The following is a 27,978-nucleotide window of genomic DNA, read 5'->3' as shown; positions in this document are numbered from 1 at the left end:
TCTATTAATTATCTTGATTGATTGGCGATGTGCCATGAATGTGTCAAGGGTTCCAAAGTGTCACGGCTTTGGAATTCTGCAATCATGCATGATCTTAAAGAAAACAAGACATCCTCTCCAAGGCGTTGTCTTCAATTGTTTTGCTGACATATGATTATACATAATGATTGGCGTTATTGGTGTTGCCGTCTGTCCGTTTTCCATGAACCATTATTGATCCATGTTGCCACGAGTAGAGCCCGAAACGAATGACACACTTGCGGGATGAGGGAAGAGACTCTCCAGAGACAAAATAAATGCCACCTGTTAAGTTGGTCGCCCCTGCAAACGCGCAAGGACACGAGAATGTAAAACGATTTAGCATAATGCCTTGTACTCTAAGCATCTGGTCACATGACTGAATCTGCCCAAGTAGCCTTACTTAATAATTTATTTCCAATAATCAATATTAACATATCTGGAAATCCTACAATGAAGGTAAACGCATGGCCAGCCCATGGGAGTATCGGCTGCAGTGGTTCTCAGCCTTTCCAGGCTGCGACCGCCAAAATAATCATATTTGAACATTTGATAAAGTGTCTATTAGCCTACTAACAAAGAGGGGGCGCGTGAAGAGCGCATATTACGCACGAGGCACATCATCATTGCGTTGATTTGATTTGATGTTCCACGAATAGTTTTAATAAAACTGCAAGGAAAAAAACAGTATTTTTACCTTTGCTCCCAAATCAAAACTTATAAATGATTCAGTCAGTCTCCACTCTCCAAAGTCATTTATGGCGGCACAATCATCCTATAAGCAGTGACCCCTCGGGGGTCCTCAGAGTTGCTACAGGGGTTCCGCAAAATCTTTGTGTGATCGGGAAAATTAGCCGAAAATAAACAAGTCTATGAAGCTATCTATGAAATCTATGACAAAGTTTAACATGCAACACCATTTTATACATCTTTCTCAGCTAAGGGGTCCTTGGTCTGAAAAACGTTGAACCCCTGTCCTATTAGCATATAGCCTACACAGCGGCAAAGTAAAGATTCAATACTGTTTGCCATGATCTCTCATTGTATTTTCAACAGGCAAGACGTGCCAAACCCAAGTGCTTTGGCATGATGGGATTAGTATGCACTGCGCGCGACACAGTGACACATTCTCATGGGAAAGCAATTCTGTACAAAAAATAAATAAACATATATAAAAATTAAAAATAAATACAAAATAAATAAATATCGCAAAGCCATAATACATCCAAATCACAGCAAACCAAACAACTAAGTAGCTTTTGATTTGTATCCTTATCCCAGTGTGTCTGTCTTGTCTTGTGTGCTGCGTATAGGAATAGCCTACGCCAGTGGTTCTCAAAGTAGGGTCCGGGGACCCCCAGGGGTCCTTGAGGGGGTTCCAGAGGGTCCCCCGGCCAAATGAAAAGTTAGGAACCAAATTGACCCTTGTGTGTCTGTAACTCTGAAGAGTGTACAAATGGAACCAAATGGACCCGTTCCATTTGGACACTCTCAGAGTTAAATTAACTCTGACGGTGATACTATATACTGTGTAGATTTGGGACCTCCAAGAAATTAAAATGGTTGAGTCCCTGGCATATCTTTTCAAATGGGGGGTTCGTGTTTTTTTTTTTTGTCAATTTGGGGGTCCTTGACGTGAAAAAGTTTGAGAACCACTGGCCTATACGAGATGGTAAAGAAGAAGAAAAAAAAGATTGGTGTGTAATTGATGTTTTCCCATGGTGGGGCCCCTCCCCTACAACATAGCCCTCAGGTGGAAGAAATCTTTTAAGATTTTTTTTTTTTAACTCTTCTGTGGGATAAGACAGACATCTGAAGGGTTTGTCTGGGTGAGCCAATCAAGTCCCTCCCCTGCTATAGATCGCTCGCTATAATACATAGCAGTAAAAGCGGCCGCCTCGCACAAGCGGCTGTAGCTCCAAGACGAGACTCCGTAGCTTAAATTCCCACAGCTTTTTTTTTTTTTTTTTTTTAAACCCCTAACGGCGACCCTCCCTTCAATGTGCCCCGTTATCATTCCGCTGAGGCGTTCATTTCCGCACCTGCCACGGGAGTGATCAGGCGGTCCAGTCCGCCACTAGAGGAGGAGACAAGGACGTTGTGGCAGCGGGAGAAGAAGCGACTGATCGCTGCTTGGGAGAAGATCTAGAAACGTGTCCGCCGGCTTGATCATAAGCTATACGAGTCTTTTTTTAAAGATCTTCAAAGAAGAAAAAAAACTGGGGAAGAGAAAACCTCCAACATGCTGCTATTGACCAGAATCGTGGTGGTGGTTTTGGTGTGCTTGTCCCTGGTGGTGTCCTCTGGGATGGGATGTGGACCGGGCAGGGGCTACGGGAGGAGAAAACATCCCAAGAAGCTGACGCCTCTCGCCTACAAGCAGTTCATCCCGAACGTCGCGGAGAAGACGCTCGGGGCGAGCGGCCGATACGAGGGCAAGATCACGCGGAACTCGGAGCGATTTAAAGAGCTGGCTCCCAATTATAACACAGACATCATATTCAAGGATGAAGAAAACACGGGCGCCGACCGACTAATGACTCAGGTAAAAAAAGAAAAAAGAATACCTTTTTCCTATCCATCTCCTAACCTAACGCACCATCACTGCGCACTGTCTGCAATAACCTGCTGGTCACGCCGAATGCGCACCATACTGAACTCTCAGCACTGAGCCCCATTAAGGTGGCCGGCTGTCAGCATTGCGCAACATCACCCGATCGCCTGGATTTAGAATAATTTGTTGAAATTGAACGCTGAAACGGTGCTTTAAATACCGTGGCGGTCTGGAACCTAAATTACAATCATATCTCCAAAGTATCGCGTGTTAACATACACAGCCAGGCCTATAGTAGTCTGCATTTATCATAAATTGCACAGTATACGATAAGTCGCGGATTGCAAACGATATGATGTCCAAACTTAGAAAATGGGCCAAAACGGATGCTATTCCATCTGTCATTTGTAAACACATGCATTTACCCAAGGCATTATACTAGTCTGTGCGCTTTATTCGCACTGGTTGGCAGAGTGCCACCCATCTATGAAGTACTGATACACTGTTCAGAACGTCCAGAAAGAAATGTCAATGTTTTCATGCACCGCTACACACCATGCAGGCAAGGGTGAATTACAGTAGCTTATGTCTGAATGAGCCAAACCATGCATGCAGAAGAGCGGCTGTTTTGAAGCGCTGCAGATTGTATACTCCTAGGGGATTGGAATCGAGAGAAACGCATTCCAAAACCAGGTAGAATATAAACCTTAAATGCAAACATGTTGGAATATCTTCAGCACCCCTAACATGGCATTTTTTTTGCATGCAACGGCGGTGTGCGCCTAAAAGAACAAATAGGGCCTCACACGGATACAAATATAGATATGAGGAGAGGGGCCACATTAATATTTCAATAAGCTGCCACAATCATCGAGGCCGCCTGTCCTGACTGTCCGCTTGCACATCGTGTCTCTCCAGTGAGTGTGTGATTCCTTATATTCGCTGCAAAAACCTTGTCAACGTCCCATGCGTGTATAGCAGAAAGCCTACATAAATACGATGAAGTTTTAACATTTCGGTCTGGAGCCGGTGCGACGGTGGTGGAGCAGCCATAGGGCGCGCGTTCTGGAGTCCCAGAACCGCCGTATACCTCGCTCCATCATGGGGCACGAGCTCCGATTAAATATTCACTGCATGCGTGCAGTCTGAACATCTTCTCCTCTTCTCTCTGTTCTACATCTATAGGTTCTCTGCTATAACCACACAAATATATAGCCTACTGTACATCAATAATAGCCTGCTTGATTGATTGATTGAATACTTTATTTAGCAGTTTGCCAAAAAAATCACAGAAAGTACAGTTCTATTATACAAAAGGATGCTAAAGGGGATTAAACCCAAGAAAGCACTATGGCTTGTTTCCATTGGGGTCCTGTAAGTGCTTTGGTCCTCCTATCACTGTCGGATCCCTCCTTGTCATAACGATTTAAGAATGGTTGTGCGTTCCTGTTCATGCTGTCTGTTTAGCACTCGAACAGTAAAGAATGTGTAGCCTACAATATACAATCAGGCTATTTAGGCTATGTGTGGATGCATGGACATCCACATCCTGCGTAAAAAGGACCGTTAAGCATCCTTCACTGCATGGGTCATGCACTTATAGCCACAATTTGAACTTATGACCTTTGGGCAGCAAAAAAAAAAGAAAAGAAAAGGAGGTCATACTCGTTTTTTTAAGAAATCGAAGCTTCATTATTATATTATATTAGATCAGCTGATGACTCAATGACTGTTTATTTAAAAAAGCTAACAAAGGCAGGCATGCACCTGCAAAGGCGCCCACTGTATAACTCGGTATGCAGTAGCATTGTCACGTGGGTGTTCTGCTGTGCCAGAAGTCCACGTGCTTTTCCACGGTTTTTTTTTACGCATGAATCCAGTGGCATTTACTGTATGCGTGGAGGATTGATTGACTGATTGATTGATTGATTGATTGATTGATTGATTGAATACTTTATTAACAGTTTGCCAAAAAAAAGCACAGAAAGTACAGTTCTATACAAAAGGATGCTAAAAAGGATTAAACCCAAGAAAGCGCTATATGGCTTGTTTCCATTGGGGGGGGGTCCTGTGTATATTCAATTAATCGAAGGATACTATGAAGAGGCTGATGTGTGTGTGTGTGTGTGTGTGTGTGTGTGTGTGTGTGTGTGTGTGTGTGTGTGTGTGTGTGTGTGTGTGTGTGTGTGCGACTTGTTGTCATCACAGGTTTGACTGTGCAAAGCCGCAGCTGTAACTGTAATGAATGAGATGGAAACATGTGTCTGTTGTGGTTTTCATAAGATGCATGGCACAAAATCAATGCCGTCTAGCCGTGCCTATAAAAACTTGATCCCCCGGCGGCGGCTGATGCAGGTTAAGAGTGAACGCTTGAATCAGCATCGCAGGATTAAGACAGACAGCTCTCTCTCCCGCGGGCGAGGAGGAGAACAACAGCGGCTTTTGGAAACGCGGGTCATTTCAATATTTTAACGTTTTTTTGCCCTAAAGTAAACGAGCCACGTCAACCCGAGCCAGCCACAACAAAGCATGCAAATGAATATGAATGCAAGTCAGTGTGTGTGGAATAGAGATGTTTGCACTGACAGATACATGTTAAGTGTTTCCTCTCTCTAACCCATTGGTTCTCAAAGTGGGGCACGGGGAACCTCCAGGGGTCCTTGGCGGGGTACCACGGGTCCCCAGTGAAATAAGTTAATATAGTGTCACAATCATTTTAACCATGTTTTATACTTTGGCTATTCAAAAATAGCAGATCTACAAGCTCATAGTATGGCACGAGTGCTGCGCTATGAGCTTGTAGATCTGCTATTTTTGAAACATCGTGAAAACTTCTACAAATCTTTGACTATATATATTTGAAAGCGAACATTTGTAACTAAAATCTTTGCTTCTGGGGGCTCCATGGACCTAAATATTTTGAGATGGGGGTCCGCGGCGAAATACATATAATTTGGGGGGTCCTTGACATGAAAAAGTTGGAGAACCACTGCTCTAACCTTGTGGAGAGATTAGGGAGGGAGGCTTGTTTGACACAAAGCGCTGGCCCTGTGGCATCCCGCTGCGCTTCACGGTGGCTGGGCACAATTTGGCTTGATTTGCGGCACACGACCTGATGAATTAATAAATAGTTTAAGCTTTACGGCTCTTGACTCCCGACAATCCCACTCAGAATGTGCAGGGGCGAGAGATATTGCCCTTTTTTTTTAATTCAACACATTCTACAAGTGCTATACAGGTCTTTATATAAATACAAAACGATCATCATAGACGATTATTTTAATCAGACACTTGTTCGCTTAGAGACCTTTTTGCTGTTACACGAATGGCCATTTGAATTGATTTTTTGTATTTTTGTATTTGTATTTACATATCTACCACAGGTCTATAAGAACATCAATTTAAGGTTGGCAAATGTAGGCCTGTATACTGTTCTTAATTGTTTTTGGGCTCAACGTTCTTCATAACAAGCACGGTAAAGCACTCTTAAACACCCCGATTTAAGTAGGCATGTCACGTCCCACGACGTTGCAGCAGGACAGGGATAATTAAACTTTCACTCTGCCGTTGCAGTGAAAAGACTCTTTGTGGTGTTTTATTTGACATATTATGTCGAGAGCAGTTGTCTTGGAGAAGGCTAAAGCATCTTCACTCAGAGAGGGAAGATGTAGAACTTCAATGACTTTGATTGATTGATTGAATACTTTATTAACAGTTTGCCCCCCCAAAAAAACACAGAAAGTACAGTTCTATACAAAAGGATGCTAAAAGGGATTAAACCCAAGAAAGCACTATGGCTCGTTTCCATTGGGGTCTTGTCCTATGTGTGACAATGACAAACTCCACGTTTTACCCCCAGCATCTGCTGCTGCATGAAGATCAGCTTCATATCATCTGCAGATCAATTATTTATTCAAAGAATACAGACAGCTTGCAAGTAACTTACAAACGACCTCGTCGTTTTTTGTATACGGCCCTAATTCGTCCTCATGAATTTGTGATTATGATAACTCATGCATGTTGTGTGTGTTAAGAGAGAAAGGGACATTTTGCTCGCACCTCATCCAACCTCATCCAAGAGCAAATGAAGATCCATATGTTATTATAGGCCATGCAGTGAAGCGAATGCGGTGACTTATCAATATTTCATCAGCAGCTTTCTTATCCGAGATGATGTGCCCTCGGACGCCGCCGGAAAATAGCTTGCAAAGCCCAGACTCCAGAATCACATGGCTCGTCACCCCACTTTTCACATACTGTACCTTTTCAGGCCGTGACCCCCCCCCCCCCCCCCCCAAAAAAAAAAAACATATTTCAACTGGGGACCCGCCACCCTGACAAGCCACTTGGAATTGTAGGAGTTGAGGCATTCAATGAAGTTTGACTAGGTTCCACAGATAAATAACGCAAGGCATTGTGAGCTTGTAGATCTGCTATTTTCACTATTTTGGACAATTTGGCCAATCTTTGACATGCAGTTTGTTGATGACTTTTTTTTAGGTATTAAAAAGGTCCTTAAATTGTCACTTCAGTGTCATCTGGGTACCCCCCCCCCCCCCCCCCAAAAAAAAAAAAATCATGTGGGGACCCCCCTGGGGGTCCCGACCCTCAGGTTGAGAACCACTGCAGTAGGCTACTTGCTGCTGTGGAAAAGCAGTCATATGACTAGTACACCTTGACTTGTAAAGAACACAAGTCAAGTTTATAGTTTAGTTTTTAGGCCAGTGGTTCTCAAAGTGGGCTCCAAGGACCCCCCCAGTGGTCCTTGGGGTTCCCAATGGGGTCCCAGCAAAATTGGTTAATAGCATGAAAATCAGTTTAACCACTTTATAACCCTAAATACATCGGCTATTTGAAAATAGCTTTTTTATTTTCAGAGGATTCTTGAGAAAATGTGGAAAAATGTGGAATATATACGCAGAATGTCCTGTTTGACAAGTTTTCACATGTATAAATGTCATTAGATCTACAAGCTAATAGCATCGTGTTGCATTGTGAGCTTGAAGATTGGCTATTTTCAATAGTGCTGGAGTGGTTACTGTGTGTTTGTAATAATAATCAAAATCTACAAAGTAACTACTAACTCAAGTTTTCAAATATTTGCCTCTGAAAATTGTATAAGTACAGCACTTGAGTACTGAGTGCATCATGTACTTAGTTACTTTACACCATTGGTTCTCAAAGTGAGGTCCGGGGACCCCCAGGGGTACTTGAGGGGGTTCCAGGGGGTCCCCAGCTAAATGATGGATAGGAACCAAATGGACCCTTATGTGTCTGTAACTCTGAGAGTGTACAAATGGAACCAAATGGACCCTAACGGGTCCATTTGGTTCCATTTGTACACTCTCAGAGTTAAATTAACATTGATTTTACAATATGAATTGGGGTCCCAGAGACATACATGCCATTAAATGGGGGTCCGTAGCCTAATGCATGTCAAACTGGGGGTCCTTGAAATTAAAATGGTTGAGAATCACTGCTAAAGCCGTAAAAAATCTTCTCTTATGGGGGGGCTAATAAATGTCAATTTGGGGGTCCTTGGCACGAAACAGTTTGAGAACCACTGCTACACCACTGACTGACTGGTGTGTATTTCACCTCCCTGTATATGCAGAGATGTAAAGACAAGCTGAACTCCCTGGCCATCTCCGTCATGAACCAGTGGCCCGGGGTGAAGCTACGGGTCACCGAGGGCTGGGACGAGGACGGACACCACTTCGAGGAGTCCCTCCACTACGAGGGCCGGGCCGTGGACATCACCACCTCCGACCGGGACAAGCAGAAATATGGCACCCTGTCCCGGCTGGCTGTGGAGGCCGGGTTCGACTGGGTCTACTACGAGTCTAAAGCCCACATCCACTGCTCTGTCAAAGCAGGTAGGGGCTTATAAGACATAAGAAAACCTTATACCAGGTACCAGGGGTCTTCAACGTTTTTCTTTCAGCCCACGAAGGACCCCCTTTAGCTGAGAGACAGATGAAGTAGGGACCCCCCCCCCACCCACTATGTTGCAGATTCAACTTTTTTCATAGATAGCTGGATTCATGTTAATGTCTATTTTGAGATATAGTTAACCTTTAAACCATCAATATTTAGTCAACTTCACAGCTGGCTCTGTACTTGGTCTGCTCTTTTCCCCTCTACACCGACTCTCCGAAAATAGCAGATCTCCAAGCTCACAATGCCTCGCGTTGTGAGCTTGTAGATCTGCTATTTTCAGGTAATGGTCCCCATCACACAAAGATTTGCGGACCCTCTGTAGTAACTCTGAGGACCCCCTAGGGGTCCCGTACCCCCTGTTGAAGACCCCTGCCTTATACTGTCACGAAGAAGATACTCAATAAGTATATGAAAGTCTAATGTACATTTCCACACATTACAATTTTACACATGTTATTTGTATACAATAGGGCTAAAGTGGTTATTTTTATAATATAATAATTTATATCTGCAAAGTAACTATTTTTTCCCCCAAATAATTGTAGTGGAGTAAAAATATAATGTTTGCCTCTGAGATGTAGTGGAGTAGAAGTAAAAGTACTGAAGTAAATGTACTTAGTTACTTTCCACCACTGCCAGTAATGGACTACTTACATAATGCTGAAATGTGGATCTCCACTGGCCCTTGAATGGAATTTAAATGGGAGGTGATTGTCCCTTCTTCCAGTATAAGTAATGTCTGACATTAGGCCTACTAGCCTGTATGTGATTGTGAACCAAATAGGTCTAATTGGTTAATTGGGTGTCTAAAAATATTATAAACTGGCAGCAGGGAATGGCTATTGAAAGTCATTTGTTAAAAAAGGCTCTTTCTCTGCAAATAGTTATTTTTCTATGATTAGGCTATCATTTTTATTTTTGGTGAACTAAATCCTTATACCAAAAGCGTACAGTCGGCTATAAATATAGGAAGAGTTGGGGAAGTTATTCACCAAGAGTAATACTCTTATCAAATTAATTATTAGACCTAATGAAACAGCAATTAACTCGATTCATAGTTCATATATATTATTATAATATTGATATAGCCTACTAAAGCCTGGTATAAATGTTTTATCCTATAGGCTAATTTCTTTGCCAATTCGCCCAATATAATAAAACCTTTGATTTTGTAATTAAATCCACGATGCATGGACATGTTCCATCGTGTCGTGTTATATTGGCATCATATGAGATATGATTCATATCTCATGCAGCTTATTTCCTGATCTTACATCGCCCCACACTGTCTCGTTGTGGGAACCACCAGATCTGAACGAGGCTCCTTCACAGTGCAGTGGTGGAAAGTAACTAAGTACATTTACTCAAGTACTGTACTTCAGTACAATTTTGTGGTAGTTTTTATTTAAGTATTTTCAATTTTCGATACTTTTACTTCTACTCCACTACATCTCACAGGCAAATATTGTACATTTTACTACAATTATTTGAAAACTTCTAGTTACTATAGATTTGGATTATTATTACAAAACATACATTAACCACTTCAGCCCTTAAACTTTGGCTATTTGAAAATAGTAGATCTACAAGCTCACAACGCTTCGCGATGCAAACCATTGTGAGTTTGTAGATCTGCCATTTTCAAAATATTTGAATACATTGTATGCATATGATACCATATGTGAAACGGGACATTCTGCATAACGAGTACTTATACTTTTGTACTTTTACTCAAGTAATTACCGGACTTTTACTTGTAACAGAGTATTTCTACATTGCAGTATCGATACATCTACTTAAGTAAAACCACTGCCTCAGTGTGACCTAGAAAAAAACACGTAATTTTGTCATCATCTTCCCTTTGAACACCAGTGACAGACCAAGATAATGTGACAGTTAGCTTCAAACTTGTCCTAGATGTAGTAGGCCTATTTCTAATTGAGCTTCTCATATAAATCTAAGAATATTCGTTTTGCCAAAACTCCATTTAATCGGAAAATATTTCAGTGTAATCGACTACTTTAATTGGCCTAACATGATATAAAATTATAGTCCTTATACTTGGGTTATTAAACTTTATTGGGCTTTTTCTTTAAAACGTCAGATCATCTTTGGTGTTTTCCCTCTAAAAGGCTCCGAGTTAATTGTAAATCCCTTATTTATAATTCAGCACACACGTTTTGGAGATCATAGTAATAGGCCCCAACCCACGTGTCATTAGGGGTCATGAGACTTTACCCAAAGGGATTTGGGCTGAACAATGTTGAATTCGTTGGGAGTAAATAAGGTTTTAAATTATCACCTTATTTCATGAATCTTTAGAAAAAAGAAAAAGATTTAAAGCCTAAATACAGAGCCCCCCGCCCCTCTGTGTTCACTGACAGTGATGGAGAGAGTGGAACGCAATAGTACGGCAGCCAAAATTATTGTCGTCAAGACTGACAACAAAGCAGTCAGTGGAGGAAAAAGTACTCACATGTTTTACATAAGTAAAAGTATCAATACTGCAATGTAGAAATACTCTGTTACAAGTAAAGTCCGGGATTCAACATTTACTTGAGTAAAAGTATTGGTATCAAAATGTACCAAAAGTAGAAAGTACTCATTATGCAGAATGTCCCATTTCACATGTTTGAAAATAGCAGATCTACAAGTTCAGAATGCCTGGCATTGCGTTGCATTGTGAGCTTGTAGATCGTCTATTTTCAAATGGCCGAAATGTATATAGTGCTGAAGTGGTTAATGTATGTTTTGTTTGTAATAATAATCTAAATCTACAAAGTAGCTGTAGTGGAGTAAAAGTACAATATTTGCCTCTGAGATGTAGTGGAGAGTAGTAGTAAAAGAATGAAAACTGGAACTACACCAGCAAAGTAAAACAAATACAGTACTTGAGTAAATGTACTTAGTTACTTTACACCACTGAAAGCGGTTAGACGTGATAGAAAGAAAGAGGGGACATTGATGTCAACACAACAGAAAGCATTTAAAGTCTGGGCAGTCTCATTTAAATTCAAATCTACATCTCGAGAGGCTTGGAAAAGTGGCTTCGCTGTGTAAATAGTTCCTTTTTTCCCCTCTGAGAGTCTCGGCTATTTGTGTGAATTGTCGCATAGGGGTTTCTGCACCTGAGCAAATATAGGAAGAGCTGGGAAAAGGCGTTAGAGTTCTTTACCAAGAGTAGCTGGAATCCACACAAGCTTATTTAAAATAACAATGCCCTGCGCTTTATTGTTTTTTTTAATTAAGAATAGATGAGCCAGGGCTTGCAGACAACATAGACGTGCCAATACACATTTTGGCATGGAAGCAGCCCGAAACGGCCATCATTATGCGACATGCATAATATGGCCCACTGCCATACAAAAGGCACACATAATATAATAGCCTATATAATCAGTGGTGGAAGAAGTATTCTCCCATTTTTTTTACTTGAGTAAAAGTATCAATACCACAATGTAGAAATACTCTGTTACAAGTAAATGCTGGTATTGAGAATTTACTAGTAAAAGTAAAAATATACTTGAAGTACCAAAAGTAAAAGTACTCAGTATGCAGAATATCCCATTTCAACAAATCTTTTGAAAATAGCCGTCTAAATCTAAAAAGTAACCAGTCATTTAAGTTTTCGAATAATTGTAGTGGAGTAAAAAGTACAATATTTGCCTCAGAGATGTAGGCTAGTGGAGTATAAGTAAAAGTATTGAAATGTGTAAATACTCCACTAAAGTAATAAATAAGTATAGTACTTGAGGATGTACTTCATTACTTTACACCACTGCCTATAATAAATAGCTTTTCATTCGACTAAAAACGAAAAAATCATCTTTTATTTCCACACAGAAAACTCGGTGGCAGCGAAGTCCGGCGGCTGCTTCCCAGGCTCCGCGTCCGTCACCCTGCAGGACGGACGGAGGAAGGCGATCAGAGACCTGCGGGTGGGCGACAGGGTCCTGGCCGCCGACGACCAGGGGACCCCCGTCTACAGCGACTTCATCATGTTCCTGGACAGAGACGCGGCGTCCCGCCGAGAGTTCTACGTGATCGAGACCGAGTCCAAGCAGAAGATCACGCTGACGGCGGCGCATCTCCTCTTCGTCGTCGCGAACGACAGCAGCAGCGAAAACAACAACGCGACGGACGACAACAAGCGACAGGTGTTCACACACCACAGGGCGGTGTTCGCCAGCGACGTGCGACCGGGCCAGAGCGTGTTGGTGTTCGACGCGTCGCTGCGCCGCCTCGAGCCCGTCGCCGTCAGACGGATTTCCACGCGGGAACTCGAGGGCTCCTTCGCGCCGCTGACCGCGCAGGGCACCATCGTGGTGGACCGGGTGCTCGCGTCGTGTTACGCGGTGATCGAAGACCACAGCCTGGCGCACTGGGCCCTGGCGCCGGTCCGGGTGATCCACTGGATCTCCTCGCTGATCTCAACGTCACACCAGTCCCTTGTTCCGTCACAGAAAGATGGAGTGCACTGGTACTCCAAGGTTCTATACGAGTTAGGAACATGGCTACTGGACAGCCACGCGATCCATCCACTTGGGATGTCAATATACTCAAGTTGAAAACCATTTTTACTACAAAAGAACAAAAAAAACAAGACTAATGTAGGACAATGAAACAATATAGTAGATTAAAGGGATAGTTCACCCCCAAAATGACTATTTTTCTATCAATTACTCACCCCATGGAGCCTTGATTTTTGTTTTTGTTTTTGTGCATTCCTGAGCCAATAATTTGATCTTTAATTATTGGCTTAGGAATGCGATACAAAATAAATTTAAAAAAATCCATGAATTCAAGGCTTCATGGGGTGCATCATCGATAGGGAAAAAGTTATTTTGGGGGCGAACTATCCCTTTAAAAAAAAGAAGAGAAAAGAAAGACAGACAAAGGCCCCCCCTGCAGCGGAGTTGTTGGGATATTTATTTCAAGTGACTTTTACATGATGATGTGTCCCTTTCAAAGAATGAATGGAGCCTTAAAACAGTTTTTCTTTGAATAATTTATTCTCATTCTCGAACTCTGCTGGTGTCTCACACAAGATGGATTCTAAAAAAAATGGTGTGTCGACCGGCAAATTGTGCATAATCTATTTTTGTATATCTTCAAGTAAAAAAAAAAAAAAAAAGTGCAAAGAGAAAGAAGAACTGTGTTTAGAAAGGAGCTATGACTTTCATGACAGGTTGTAATGTTTCTTGTGCATAATGTTGCGTGTGCAAACTGACTGTTATATTTTGGGGGAGAACGAACAAACTTCGCGGCGGGGTTCCATAAATTATATTTTTATACAACAGAATTGTAAATTAGATTTTGACAGATCGTTACCGAATCACATTTCGTTATTTGAAATAGTGTAAGATATTGAGAATATATTTTAATTTAAATACAGTAGTCGGATGGGAAAGTATTGGAAATCTTTTTTTTTGTTTTTTTGTTTTATTAAGAATTATATTATTTTGAAGACTTGTTTCGTTTAAGTTGTCAGAGTGGGACAGATATTCTGCCTCATGTCTTACATCCTCTGCTTTCTGTTCCTCCTTTCTATTTTTCTTTCCTCTGATGAGAAAATATAAACATTCTGCACATTCTGGGCAATTCAAACAGTATAAGTAGTACAGAGAAAAAAAGAACCCCGTTTTTTGTTGAATAAATTAATAAGTAACTCCTGTAAAATTTACTAAAATGTATTTTTCTTTTCATATTTTGTAATAGGGAAATAGTTTTATAGAAATTACCATGCGGCAGATGCACAGTTTGGATAGTATATATAGCAAAGACCATACCAGTTAACTTTCATAACAGGGCGATGTGTCAAAAATGTCTAGAGTTTATTATTTATATGTTTATTACAAAATGAGATAAAGAAAATATTCAAAACTGCAGTTGTTACATGTCTTTGTCTCAATTAGCTCCACAGGTATAGCTTAAACCACATTGGAGTGAGAATATGATTTATGGGGGGAAAAGTTGTATATTTTGTATTCACTTATCAAAGTTGTGTTTTGAATTTACGAGGATATAGGCCTATAGCCTACTATAGCTTATAAGACCTGCAATAATGGGCTATTTAACTTTTCATAAAGCCAACATAATCCAGCATCTTTGAACGAATAGCCTATACAACTGTCATCTCTCATTGTAGAAAATGGCTATGTTTGACCGGAATTTTACCCAAAAGCCAACTCGAGAATATAGGCCTATAGCAGTGGTTCTCAACCAGCGGTCCGGGGACCACCAGTGGTCCTTGAGGAGTTTCCAGGTGGTCCCCAGCTAAATGATGGAGAGTTGGTAACCAAATGGACCCTTAAAGATCTCTAACTCTGAGCGTAAAACGAAACGTTTTATTTTACACTCTCAAGAGTAAAATTATTGTTAAACATCTACAATACTTAATTTACAAGAAGTCTACACAATCAGAGAATGCAGTAAAATTGTTATTTTGCCAAAATCTTATCCAACAACAACCAAATATTCTAAAATTTGGGTCTGAGAGTCTAAATCTCGGTGGTCCGTGGCTCAAACGCCGAACAAACAATGGACCTCGATATGGAAAAAGGTTGAAAACCACTGCTATGGCCCTTAATTTCACGCCAGAATAACTTCTATCCAGGTATGACTACGTTCAATAGTGTCACCGGGCAGGAAAAAAAGGCTTTGAACTACCTTCAGCATGCTTGCGAAATGTTGAGACCTCGTGTCACATTTAACGAGGTTTGCCCTCCGCAAATAACTTCTGAAAAAACCTGCAGACAAATTAAACAGAACCATGTTTGTTATAGTCTTAAATGTGCTTCACAGCGGCAGTGCTGTCTGCTTGGCGACTGAGGTCAGATCTCTCTATCAAACAGACAGCAACGGGCACTAAAGGAGGCGATTGATAAAGCATTACCGTGAGCCTTATTGATAATAATACACTTGACTCAAGCATGGCCTACACTACAGCATTCAGTGGTTGGGTCGGGGTCCTCAGATGACAGTGAAGTGGCAATTTAGGACTTTTTAATTAGTTAATACCTCAAAAAAAGTCTCCAGTTCAAATAATATTTTGGGGGTCCCCAGTTCAAATATTATAATTTTGGGGGGTCCTCAGTTCAAATGTGATTATTTTGGAGGGTCCCCAGTTCAAATATGATTATTTTGGGGGGTCCCCAGTTCAAATATGATTATTTTGGGGGTCCCCAGTTCAAATATGATTATTTTGGAGGGTTCCCAGTTCAAATATGATTATTTTGGGGGGTCACGGCCTGAAAAGGTTGAGAACCACTGATCTGAAACGAGGTTGAAGACCATCTCATTATGTTGTACAAGAGCGACACCCTGTGGTTGAGGACTGTCTAGTCACCAATGAGTCTACTAGTACTACTGTGGGGAAAAACACCCGCAAATTGGGACAGCAAAATGTATCATAGAAATAAACAAAATTACACGAGGGACATGACATGAGCTGGTATTGGTGGGTTAGTCATTAGTTGGTCCACATCAAAATAAAAATCCAATCAGATACAGACTTGCCAAATGATGTAAAAGTAGTAAAAGTAGGGTTCATACTTTTGTATTTTTCTTACTGTAGAGACCAGTGGTTCTTAAACATTTTTAAAGGACCCCAAAATTGGCATGCGTTTGGCCAGGGACCCCAAAAGAGAAGCTTTATATTGTTAAAAAAAAATGCAAAAATATCTCAAACTTTTCACAATTCAAGATTTTCTCTAAATGTTTCCAAAGTAGCAGAGCTCAAAGTGTGTTGCATTGCAATGGACGTGAGCTTGTACATCTGCTATATTTTTTGATTAGCTGAAATATAAACTAGGGTTATTATAGAGGTTAAACTGTCCATTTCGCTGGGGACCCCCTGGAAACCTCAAGGACCCATGGTGGTCCACGGGACCCCACTTTGAGAACCAGTGGTATAGACTACATCGATCAAACAAGGGCACATACACAGGCTACACCACTGACAAGTGAGAAGGGAATCTGCTAAATATTACTCAAATAACTGATAAATATAGTGAATTATTTATGGAAAAGAACACCCTGGCCCCACGCAGATTTATCAAAGGCAGAAAGGAAAACTGAACCTCGGGTTTGCTGAACACTGTTGTAACATGAATAGGAATTCCACTTCCTTCTCCCCAGTCGACTACATTGTGTTGTGCTGTTGATACTGTGAGGTGGAAACTTGGGAGGGGGACAAAGCGGCCCGTCTCTTCCAGAGCCATGACCTTGGGTCTCTTGAGAGATACAAAAGCGCCCGAGCGAGAGCATTCCACAGAGCAGGTAAACAGAACCCCTTTCTAATCCCTCCGGAGGCCCTCTCCTCGCGTCTTGCCGGAGAGTTGAGGAACGGCTTCTACAAATGTTGACATCTGCAAACATGGAACAGTCTGCGTCTCTCTGGAAAAGCACAACTCTCCCTGTTTCTAAGCAGCGTGCTGGAGCGCTTTCTGGATGGTGAACGGTGGTACCTCTGTGGAGGTACTGACCGCAAGTCATCAGGTCTTTCTATCTATCTCTCTCCCTCTCTCTCTCTCTCTCTCTCTCTCTCTCACACACACACACACACACACACGGTCCAAAACACACCATCACCATCCCACTGGACCGCATCATGCTTGATCTGGATCAACAACAATTTGTTATACTAATACTTACACAACTGAGAAAAGGAGTTGACCCTGCAATTGTATTTGAACCTCAAGCGCTTACATAAACTAGTACATGAAGCAGAAACGGCTGGCAATTCCCTCTGGATTGAGGGACATTAAGATTGAACTGTGGCTTTATTGCCCTATAAATGCCTACAGTGATAGTGATAACAGTGCCCCTGGCAGTACATTCTGCTGCATCATTTCAAGGAACCCCATAACTCTGACAGTGTATATGTGTACAGTCTCAGAGTTAGACATGCAAGGGTCCATTTGGAGCCTCCCCACCCAAGTAACCCTGAGGGTCCTTGGATCCCAATTTTAGAACCACTGTCCAACAGTAGTGGCCCAGGTCTCAGAATGTCCTGTGACTGACGACTGTACTAACACATGGCCTCAAACCAATTCCCAGAACTGTGCTAATCTCACAATCCAAAGCTCCAGGTTTATAAGTTCTTTTCAGTATAAGACTGGTTTAGATACTGACATAGTTTCTCCCTTAACACAAACCACCAAAAACAAAACTAAAACATTGATTTGTTGATGCTACAAACCAAACACTATCAGATTCCAAGCTATTAGCATCGTTTCAAATAAGATTATTCAACCTTAATTTTCAATGACCAAAAAAAATTAAGAATTACAGACTGATAAGTGAGTATAGCTTGAAAGACAAACAAGAATTGTGCTTAACATTTTTATTGTTTTCACGTTTCCATTATCAAACAAGGTACAAACTTTGCATCTCTTTTTGATAACATACAATTCAATGCATGGCATCGAAACAAATTTTGTTATGACAGAATAACTTATAAAATAAAAAACAAGCAACCTCATGATGTCACACATCAAAACCTCAAAAAAGAGTTTGAATAACAGGTCATTTTCACTCAATATTCAGGTCAGTTTGTCAAGTACAGTTATTAGCCGTCATATGAGAACAACTTCAGTCACTGTCAGGTGCACAGTTTCCAACATGAGGAAGTGGTGATGTCTTTTTTCAAAAGATCCAACTGTACAAAAGCGTGCCAAGAGAGCTGGCATGACTTTGGCGGAGTGGAAGCCAAAAAGAGTGGCTTTTACAGTTACAAAGTGTCTGATCTGAGAAGCCCCGCAGTCGTCACAGAGATGGAAACCTCCATCCACTGGGCTACATAACAATGGTAATCCAGGTAGGCCGCCCTGCTTGATACGAAAGGCTTAAGCCTAATTTATGCTCCGTCGCACAATGGTGTCGCGCGCCGAGAACGGGCCAAGAACAGCGGACCTACAAGCTCACAGCACGTCGTATCCGCGATGCGTTGTGAGCTGGTAGGTCGGATGTTCTCAGCACGCAACACAGTCGTGGGACAAAGTATGAAATCAGGCTTTAGGGTTCAATTCAACAATGGCAGCAACAAGGAAAAGAAGTTTAGTCAATGTCAATTATGATAAGGAAGTAAACACAGGTAAATATAACATCTTCAGTTAAAGCTCCATGGCCACAACCCTGCAAAAAGGACTGAGAACACTGTTAGAATTGTGGAAAGACCAGGACTTCACAAAGCATGATCGCTTCTCAAGCTGGAAAACAGCTTTATACAACTTTTTAGGCTCGTGTTGAGGAGCAGGAGTTTAATATGCAGATTAAGTGAGTTAAGAAAAGTGTTGTGTTATTTATTATTATTTATGCAATAAACTGCTTAGATCCTGCTTTGTGACATTCCTCTTATGCTTCAGTAAAGATTATCTCACCTAGGGAAAAGGGAGAAGAATTGTTAATTCAGGATGACGCAGAAGTGGAACATGCTTCCAACCTGCAATATTAAACTCCATCAAATGTACCTGATGAAAAGAGAATGTGTTGTGGGAAAAATACACAATTAAAATGATTTAACCCATTACTAGTTATTGTCATTTTCAGGCAAGTAAATAACCAAATTTTGAATGATGATTGTCAAGTTTCTAAAAAAAATAGCTTAAAAAGACAACTTAATATCAATTTGCTTAATGGACAATGACGCCTTTTGTACTGAATCACCAAATTATTCAGGACATATTTTCAATAGAAAACCACCTGATGTCAAGGGAAATCAGTATTTTAGGCAAACCAAGTTAGTGTTAGAATAGTATATAGAATATGTAAAAATGAATCTTCTTAAAATAAAAGGTACAAATAGGTTCTATTGCACGGTACGTGTATAAATTAATCTTCTTAAAATAAAGATACAACTAGGTTCAATATGAACCTGTTCTAGCATTACAAGACAGTAAGTCTTGTAATGATGTCACCATGAATGGCATTGCCAAATACTCATTAAAATCCATGGGATTTACTAAACTATAAAATTATAGGACATTTAATCCCAAAGTAGTAGATAGCATTGCATATCTGAGGTACAATGATTGACTACCGTATCATTTTAGCTCAAAACACAAAAGGAATAAAACAAAGAAAAAAAGAAAAGAAAAATCAGTTCCAATAAAAATGTCAGTTGGTAACATAAAAACAAGTTACAACTAACAATGTACAAAAGCATTTACAAACATGCAACCTCTTAAACTTTACAAGAAGTTTAGGAAGCCATCATGTAACATCCAAAAAGTGCACCCATATTTTCAGACCTTGCGTACCGTTATATTTGTAAGTGCTTCAATATCTACTACTAATTGTAAGGTATATGATCCTATTTCTTTTTAACCTCGTCTATGTGTATAGAATTCATTTAATCCATCAGTAATGAGGAATTTAAGGGGAATACCAATGAATTTAATCATTTCCATATGCCCATTAGGCCAGCCCAATGAGTATTTATCAACATGAACAACTCCAATCTGGTTTCTCACCTGTGATGTCATCAAGATGTAATGTATGGCCTGCACTTCCATAGTCGATATAATGGAGGATAGGGGACCGAGTTAAAAGACTTCACTTAACCCATTTAGACCTGAGGCCGATTCGAAAAACGCCTTCTAAATCCTGACCTAAATCTTCTGAAAAACTTCAAATATTTATTCAAAAATTACAAAAAAATGGATGCGGTCCAGTGGGATGGCTATATACTGTAAATAGCAACAACAACCCCAAAAGGGGTTCCCGGCTTTAAAGGTATAGTTACGTAATGGGGTTCCAGGTCTAAATGGGTTAAATTGCCCAAATTATGCTTCATTTTAGTTCAGCACTACTAGTTCCAGAATCATCATTATGCATTATCTTGAACTCAAACTAAAATGAACTCATAGTCAAGGAAGAACATTAATGGTGGTGGCACAATCGCCTAATGCAATTCATGTACGGAGTCATTATTGGGGGCATGTATTCACAGAGCATGCACGCCCTGCACATCAGCATGACATCACAGATCAATAAGCGAGTCAAATTAGTCTCTCATTTCTGACAACGGAAGACAGCCGTCAATAATGGCAAATCTTGCACAAACTTCTTCTCGAGGGGAACCCAATTTTATGGTAAAATCCAATGGCATTCCATCTAAATGTTTAAAATAAAGTCGAACTATTTGCTTGTGTCATCACTATATCTAGTTCTTTTCTGTAAATAAGATGTTTAGAAATACTCATTTGTTGCGTGTCAGGCATTAGAAACTTGTAAAAATCTCATGAAATGTAAAGCGCTACAGTACTGACAACTGGGGCAAGGGAACGCTGGCGATGTGAAATACAGTACTGAATACTTGAGACAACAAATGAGCACCTCACACAAATAACCTTATAAAACCACCAGACACATGGACATCACACACAAACACATTTTTGGGCTAGAAAAGTTAACCGGCTTCACATACCTGCAAGGTCATGGTACATTGGCCATATTTTTTATTATTATTTTTCTTCTCCCTTTAAAATGTTTTCAATATATGTATAAACAGAAATGTGGTGCAATGTTCTTTGCGTTTGGTTCTACAATAAAGACTGTTGTCTAGTGGACACTTATATAAAATGTTATTTTGATACATACAACACTTTGAAAGTTGAACTCAAAACATTTTGGAAAAGATAAACATTCAGTGAGACGTTCTAGTCTACTTATGTACATGATCACGACTACACAGATAATGGTTGCCCCCTCGCTTTTGACGCGCACTATACACTATAACGGCTTTTGTCCGAAGCTGAATGAGTTTCTGTAAGTAGCACTAATTGTTCAAGAAATCTTTCAACAAAAAAAATTGCACGCTGTACACATAGACAAAAAAAGAAAACAAAAAGAAAAAATACTTTAGAAAAACTAAAAGGGATCGTCTTGGGGTGAAGTAGAATAATAAAACACTGTAGTTGTATAAACTGCACGGTTAAGGGAATGCTACATATTTCCTGTGTGTACTCTTCATAGACAGCTGGTGACAGAAATTGATTAGAAAGTATTTAGGGGAGTAAAGTTACCGTCCGGGACTTGATAAATTACATATTACGCATGCAATGCTCAGCCACGACCTTATGTTGAGTTGCTGATATTAATGTTAAAATGTAGTACTGGTTGTACTGGATATAGTACTATTGTACAAGTGAATGCAATTGACTATAGCACCTCTTTCCTAGCGCATTCTTTGAAACAATTTCGCATTATTACTGGCTATGACATTACATCATCAAGAGCATACTTTCAAAATTGAAACGAATAAGCCAATACACCCGAGTGCCAAATATTTAAGGATGCCCCTATGTCAGGCATCCCCCATAGGTATTTTTTAAAAGAAAATTCACCTCTTATGCTCCTCCACACGTGAAAAATGAACTGCGGATCTACAGTAAGGGCCCATGTAACTCAGTGAAAAGGCATTTCATTTGCCATCTGAAGGACAGAAGAAGTGTGCAACTTCTACATTACATACTGTATTGATTGCCGAAATAACTAGGTCAAGAGACTGTCTCTGACTGTGTGAAATATAAGCCATTCCTACAGATCTCCCCCAAACAAAAGAACTATGAGGTATGTTAACGTTAACCAACCATTTTCTAGTTCAGGTTATAATAATCCTAAAAAACTCTTCAACTCTACAAAACTCACACACTCACTCCCTTTACACTACACGCATGCACAGAATAGCAATAGGGAACTATTCTGAAACCAAAGCCATACAACTAAAAGATGTAAAAAAAGAAAGAAATTACCAACATAAATGTATTCCAGATTTCATAATGATTTTCGTGTCTTCACAGTATGAGTTACAAGAACCAATTATCGTTTAAACCAAGCTACAGTAATTGTCAAATGATGAAGCACAATTAATGGTAAAGGGCCAACTCCGACGAAACATTCACATCAGACGAACTCAATTACCCAAAGAACGCCGCAAGAATTCACCAATTCTCTGGTCACAGAACTGACCTTTCCCAAGACAACTAGGAAAACCCTAATGCACGTTTAGAGGCCCTGACAAAATGGATTTCAACCTCCTGAACGGTGTCAAACATTAAAATGGTCATGAAGGCAAAGTCAGGCCAGTATAATGCTTTAACAGAAGCTCTCCACTAGGCAGTGCCATTTAACAAAAAACTGGAGACTGATCTCTATCTGAAAGCCATGTTGGATATAAAGGAGAACCCTCACTTTCCACATTAGTTATGAAATACTGCCATCTACAGAAGGAAAAACGACACTGCCAAGGAGGACCATGAGAACGGGTTCAACTGTTCCTGCACCCAAACCAAACAGCGGGCCGCGAATCCAAAGGCGCATAACTATTAGGACGAAGTCGGAAATCATAGACGACTCCCCAAAACACTCTTAATCCTCAACATTTACACATTTTGTAATCATTAACCTGACTGCTGAGAGGAGCAACCATTATCCCATGTCTGCAGCTACTTTTTAGTGTCCATGCCAGGTGCACAAAGTGTTCAAACAAACTACAAAATAAAGCCACTGTCCAGTATCTTTCTTCTATCCAGTGCCATTCGAACAACACTGGACACTGGTTCAACCAAGTTCAACCACAGGCAAGTACGCAGCTAGGGCAGATGATGCTGTTCACTGTTCTGAAGTCAGTAAATGATGAATGAAGATCGGAGCTTGTGCTGGGGCTTGAGCTTAGAGAGCCGTAGAGCTTCAGTGAGCCCTAAAGGACCCGAGAGTTGGTCCAACGTGTCCTTCTTTGGCTGCACGCGCGAGCCTCACACATCAGGGGACAGCCACCTCTTATCAGAGATCTCACTTTGCTCTACTGCACTCCTCATCCGTCAATCAGTGACACGTCGATGTGGGATAAATCGATCATATGCCTGTGTAATAACAGTTAACAAGGATAATTAACAGCGTTGTTTTTTTGTCTGACTCTGAGCTGTAATACAATAGTATTAAAGCAGCACTATGTCGTTTGGGGTATGAGTGGCCAACAGTCTCTGCAAGCATGTTCGGCGAGGACGCGCTGTGATTGGCCAGTCTTTGCTTTGACTGACAGTTCTGCCTTGGTGCCTTGGCAAATGCCAGGATGAAACTCATTGTCTCCCCTATACATAGTAATACAGTCAAGCCCCTAACAGGGACCCCCCCTGAGTCTATACATTTATGGAAGGATGATTGTTATTGCTTAACCCATTGAGACCTGGAACTGTGTCATTTTTAGATTTGAGCTAAAAAGCATTATTTTACACTTTGGGCTATTCAAAAATAGCAGATATACAAGCTCATAGCGCGTCTACGAGCTTGTAGATCTGCTATTTTTGAAAAATCGTGAAAATGTGTGCAAATCTTTGAATATATATATTTTTAAAGCGAACATTTTTAACTCAAATCGTTGCTGCTGGGGGTCCCTGGAACAAAATATTTTGATGGGGGTCCGCGGCCAAATACATATGATTTTGGGGGTCGTTGACATGAAAACGATTGAGCACCACTGATATAGAAACATACGTTTTTCAGAAAACTGTTGAGATTTAGGAGACATGTAGAATCGGCTTCAGGTCTCAATGGGTTAAACATAATTTTGTGGGGCATAATATGCTATAGTTAAAAAGTTACATAGTGCTGCTTTAGAGAATTATGATTTGCTGTCATGGTCGAGCATCATGACCACAGAACGAGAGGCAGCTGAGCAGCTATCAGACTCTCCTTATCATGTCAGCAATATCCGTCCATGCTGTGCTTTCAGGTGTGTATTATTCTGGTTATACTACCACCGTCTTGTAACTCGTAACGTGATAATATAATTATTTTGCCAAACCGAGATGAGCAATGATGGTGAAACGGTTACCTGTGGAAGCTCATCTGGAAACTGGAGGCATGCTTGGCGCTGGAGAATCTAGCAACGGCTTTCCTCTGCTGGGGCAGCATTTTGAACATCTAAAAATGTGGGGAGGGACAACCATTAAATTTGACACCAACATTAAAAAGTCTGGCATCCACCACAAGAGGGAGTGGGGGTGGTGAACAGAAAGAGGCTGCAATATTAAAAGTATCACACAGGGGGTGCTACATGATCACAGTAGATGCATTTCATTCCATGTGCTATGAATCTGCCAGTGTGTGAAGACGACAGAACCCTTGCCTTTACAAAAAGGCTTAAAAACTGTGGTTAGGTACAGTGTATATCATTCGCTGTCGGGTGGAAACATTGTATGTCCTCGTATGCGTTATTGTGGGAACATCCTTAATCAATGGTTGAGGCAGCAAATGAGCTTTTATTAGAATAGCTCTTGAGACAGCTAACAAAGGCATTGCACGTAATTGGAACTGGATGAAGGACTGCCAAGTAGGGACAGGTGGATGTATCATAAATGGCTGCTTGCTTGTATTCCAAAAAATAAATTATGTTCATCACCATGATAAGGAAACCTAAACAATATCAGGGGCAGGTTCACAGATTGTATGGATATACATCATCTTGCTAGTGTATGAGCCATAACACTACTGCTAACAATCTGTAATGACAGATCCTAATGTTTGCAAAAGCAATGCTTATGATCCTTTGATTATCGGCATGAAACTGAATGTATTGACCCAACATTTATTTATTTTACACTTTTATCCAAACTGTTTCCCATCTCACATTTATATATTCAAGCCAATCCAAATGTGGCAGGGAGGAGGTTCACGCTTTTCTTTTTCAGCTGATGTTGTTTTGGTTTTGTGTGTGTGCAGTATTGCTTTTGGTTATTTGTATAAGTGTCATATATGGAAAAACATGTAAAATTACAATAAAATCTCAGGGGGGAAAAAAGTGAAAACATAAACCCTCTATGGAGCGCTCACCTGTAAAGGACCAATGGAGTTGAGAAGGTTCTTCAGCTGCGTGTCGGTGGTGGATGAGGAGAGGCCCTCTATGGACACCGTGCAGGGCTGGCTCTCCGGGACCCTCTGGGCCTGTCTGGTGGCCATCGGGCGTCCTCTGCCCAGCTGAGCAGCACCCGGCCCCACGCCTCCTCTACCGCGGCCCCGGCTCGGAACCACCACCTGTGCGCAAAACCCAAGCCAAGAAGCCAACAGAGGTGAGCAGAAAAAAAAGGGAATGGGAGAGGTAGAAAAGTGAGAAGGGGGGTGGGTCGGAAAGGTGGATTAAACCCCGTTGCTTATGTAGGAAAAGTTGAGGTGTTAATCCCGTGTTAGCGCAGCTGTGTGGAGAAGACGTGTGTGACACGTCTACAAGGCTCTACTGTTTACCAGCACAAATGAAAATTTTAAATAGAAATGTTCATGCGGGCTTATTCAGACACCTCCAGGGTTCACTTGATTGACTTATCATATTCCTACATACAGCGTTGCCGCCGCTGGCGCGAGCCGCATGAGCGAGCCCCATGAGCGGAGTGACTGAGAGGTGTGTTTCTGGAGCCACAGAGGAGGACGAGGAGGGAGGGAGGGAGATACCCTGAGAGGAGAAGAGGCAGAGAGAGAAGAGAGATATAGAAATAGAGAAGTGTGTGTGTGTGTGTGTGTGTGTGTGTGGGGGGGTTGTAGGGGCAGAATGTATGAGAGAGAGAGAGAGAGAGAGCGTGTTCTGGTGGCTGCCTCTCCCCGTCAGTGTCAGGCGGTGTGGCGGGGCTCTGACAGCAGCCTGCTGGTGACAGGCGTGCAGAGAGACCAGGGGAGCCCGGGGTTGTAGCGCCCCGTGTTCCTCAGCACTCCCAGCTTGTCAATACTACGGCACCTGGCTCACTGTCCTGTCTTATTACCGCCGCCACTCGATTGGGATGTCTGCTGAACACACACACAGAACTTTGGGGGGGCATTTCAATCTCTCAGTCTCTCAATTTAAAACTGCCTTTTACTGCTTGCGGGGTGCTGGACAGGGGTTTTCGCAGGTGACCGGTGTAAAGGAGAGGGTTTCACCCCCGCCGCCGGTCCCAGGTAGCTGTCTGTCTATCTGTCTGTGACGTACTCTGTTGTGTTGAGGGTTGCCGCTTGTGGTCCCTTGGCCGGCTTGGGCCGTCAGGGCCGGGCCTTGGTGCTGCTGCTGCACCGGCAGTGTGACCTTCCTCTGTGGCCCTGGGGTGAGCTGAGGTATCACCCGGATGCCCTGTTGCTGCTGCTGCGCTGGACCGCTGCCGTCCTAGAACGATGACAAAAGGACAAGACCCAGTTTAAGCATCTGAATCATCAATCTAACCTGCGTCTCATCACATCACGTCATAGTCACAATAGCAATTTAGCTAAAGTGTCATATTTTATGGACAATACAGAAGGTGATACAGGAGGCCATATTCACGGTGGCACTTTGAGTTGGATCCCTATCAGATCGTCTGCGACAGTCCACAGAAAAGATGGAGGGAAAGAATGAGGGATCATCCCAACAAGGTGATGGTCTCATTATCAAATAAAGTCACAGACTCGGCTGTGTTGACACACATGGGGAGGAATTGAAGGTCGTCTCTCCTCCTCCTCCTCCCTCTGCAGAGAGATGTGACAGATCAATACGGGAGTGGGGGGGGGGGCATATCTCTGACCTGTCCCCAGTCGGGAGTAAATGGATTAATCCCTTCTATAGAAATCACAGCTCCTGATTGCGCCCATCAAATGCTAAGCTGAATTACACTGGAACAGAGACTTGATGTGTTGTACCCCCACCTCACGGCCCCTTGTCCGTTCCCCCCACAGCTCCCTTTTCCAACCGCACCAGCTTTTCGAGCCTTGCGTTGCTTTGTATTATTCCTGATGAAAATGTAATTTGGCCCTTATCTGTGTGCCTAAGCTATACAAATCCAAATCCCTACAAAAGTGGCAACTTTCTTAACACAGGTATTTATGGTGGCATCCCCCCATCCAAACCACGTTAGAAAAGATTAATTACTTGGATCTTTGATTTACGTGCCTTTGTGTTCAGGCTCGCACTTGAGAGACAGGCTGATGGAGTGAGAGAGAGATGGGCGGTAGAGGGACATACAAACAGAGATAGAGGCAGAGAGACGGAAAAGTAGAGAGGAGATAACATTGTCAGACTGCCGTCGATGACAGCAGAACAATGCATACGAGAGGAGCATCTGGGGAGAATCTACAGGCCTTAGCTCTCATTCTCTCTCTCTCCATATCCATCTTAATCTCTCCACCTCCAATCCCCAGCCCCACCCCCGCATCCATCCACCCGCCCCCTCCTTCCCTGAGATGCAGCACATCAGATAGCTCGGCACAGGTTTCCATTAATGCACCCAGACACCCAGTTATCTTCATCTGCAGTGAGCATGCAATTCTGGCTTTGCCGCTTGATCCTCTGGGATGGAGTTGGAAAAGCGGCTTATTCCAAAATACTATCACATCTCACCGCAACGTGCCTCATCAATGACAAGTATGAATGTTTTACATGCATGCCTTTTGTAGGGGATTTTTCTTGTGGAGATTAATGTGTAATTAAGGCCGCGGTGGTGACTAATCAACCAGCGGCAACAGCGCGA

The 27,978-nt window shown here is 41.8% G+C and overlaps 2 protein-coding genes across 8 annotated transcripts in view; one reads left to right on the top strand and one right to left on the bottom strand.

Annotated features, from left to right (window-relative positions):
• Positions 1-1,936: 1,936 nt before the first annotated feature.
• On the top strand, positions 1,937-14,395 carry shha (sonic hedgehog signaling molecule a). The gene is made up of 3 exons (XM_084049080.1): positions 1,937-2,563; positions 8,187-8,448; positions 12,356-14,395. Exons 1-3 carry the CDS (start codon positions 2,261-2,263, stop codon positions 13,078-13,080), a joined length of 1,290 nt encoding a protein of 429 aa, XP_083905206.1. The 5' UTR covers positions 1,937-2,260; the 3' UTR covers positions 13,081-14,395.
• A 3,448-nt stretch (positions 14,396-17,843) lies between these two features.
• rbm33a (RNA binding motif protein 33a) overlaps positions 17,844-27,978 on the bottom strand; it is a 44,806-nt gene continuing 34,671 nt past the window's right edge. For 6 of the 7 annotated variants that reach the window (XM_084048893.1, XM_084048894.1, XM_084048896.1 and 3 more), the window contains exons 16-19: positions 26,472-26,642; positions 25,349-25,549; positions 24,351-24,439; positions 17,844-23,379 (exon numbers count right to left, since the gene is read on the bottom strand). In XM_084048893.1, the coding sequence (XP_083905019.1) occupies positions 23,331-23,379; positions 24,351-24,439; positions 25,349-25,549; positions 26,472-26,642 (510 nt within the window). In that variant the 3' untranslated portion in view covers positions 17,844-23,330. Of the gene's footprint in view, positions 23,380-24,350; positions 24,440-25,348; positions 25,550-25,586; positions 26,643-27,978 lie in introns of those variants that run through there. The other variant, XM_084048899.1, reaches the window with a different exon arrangement.

This window comes from Gymnoscopelus microlampas, assembly GCF_963454915.1.
Source record: "Gymnoscopelus microlampas genome assembly, chromosome: 22".
In the NCBI taxonomy this organism is placed as follows: Eukaryota; Metazoa; Chordata; class Actinopteri; order Myctophiformes; family Myctophidae; genus Gymnoscopelus; species Gymnoscopelus microlampas.
Note: the sequence above shows the minus strand (reverse complement) of the source record. Positions and strands in the feature narration are given on the sequence as shown.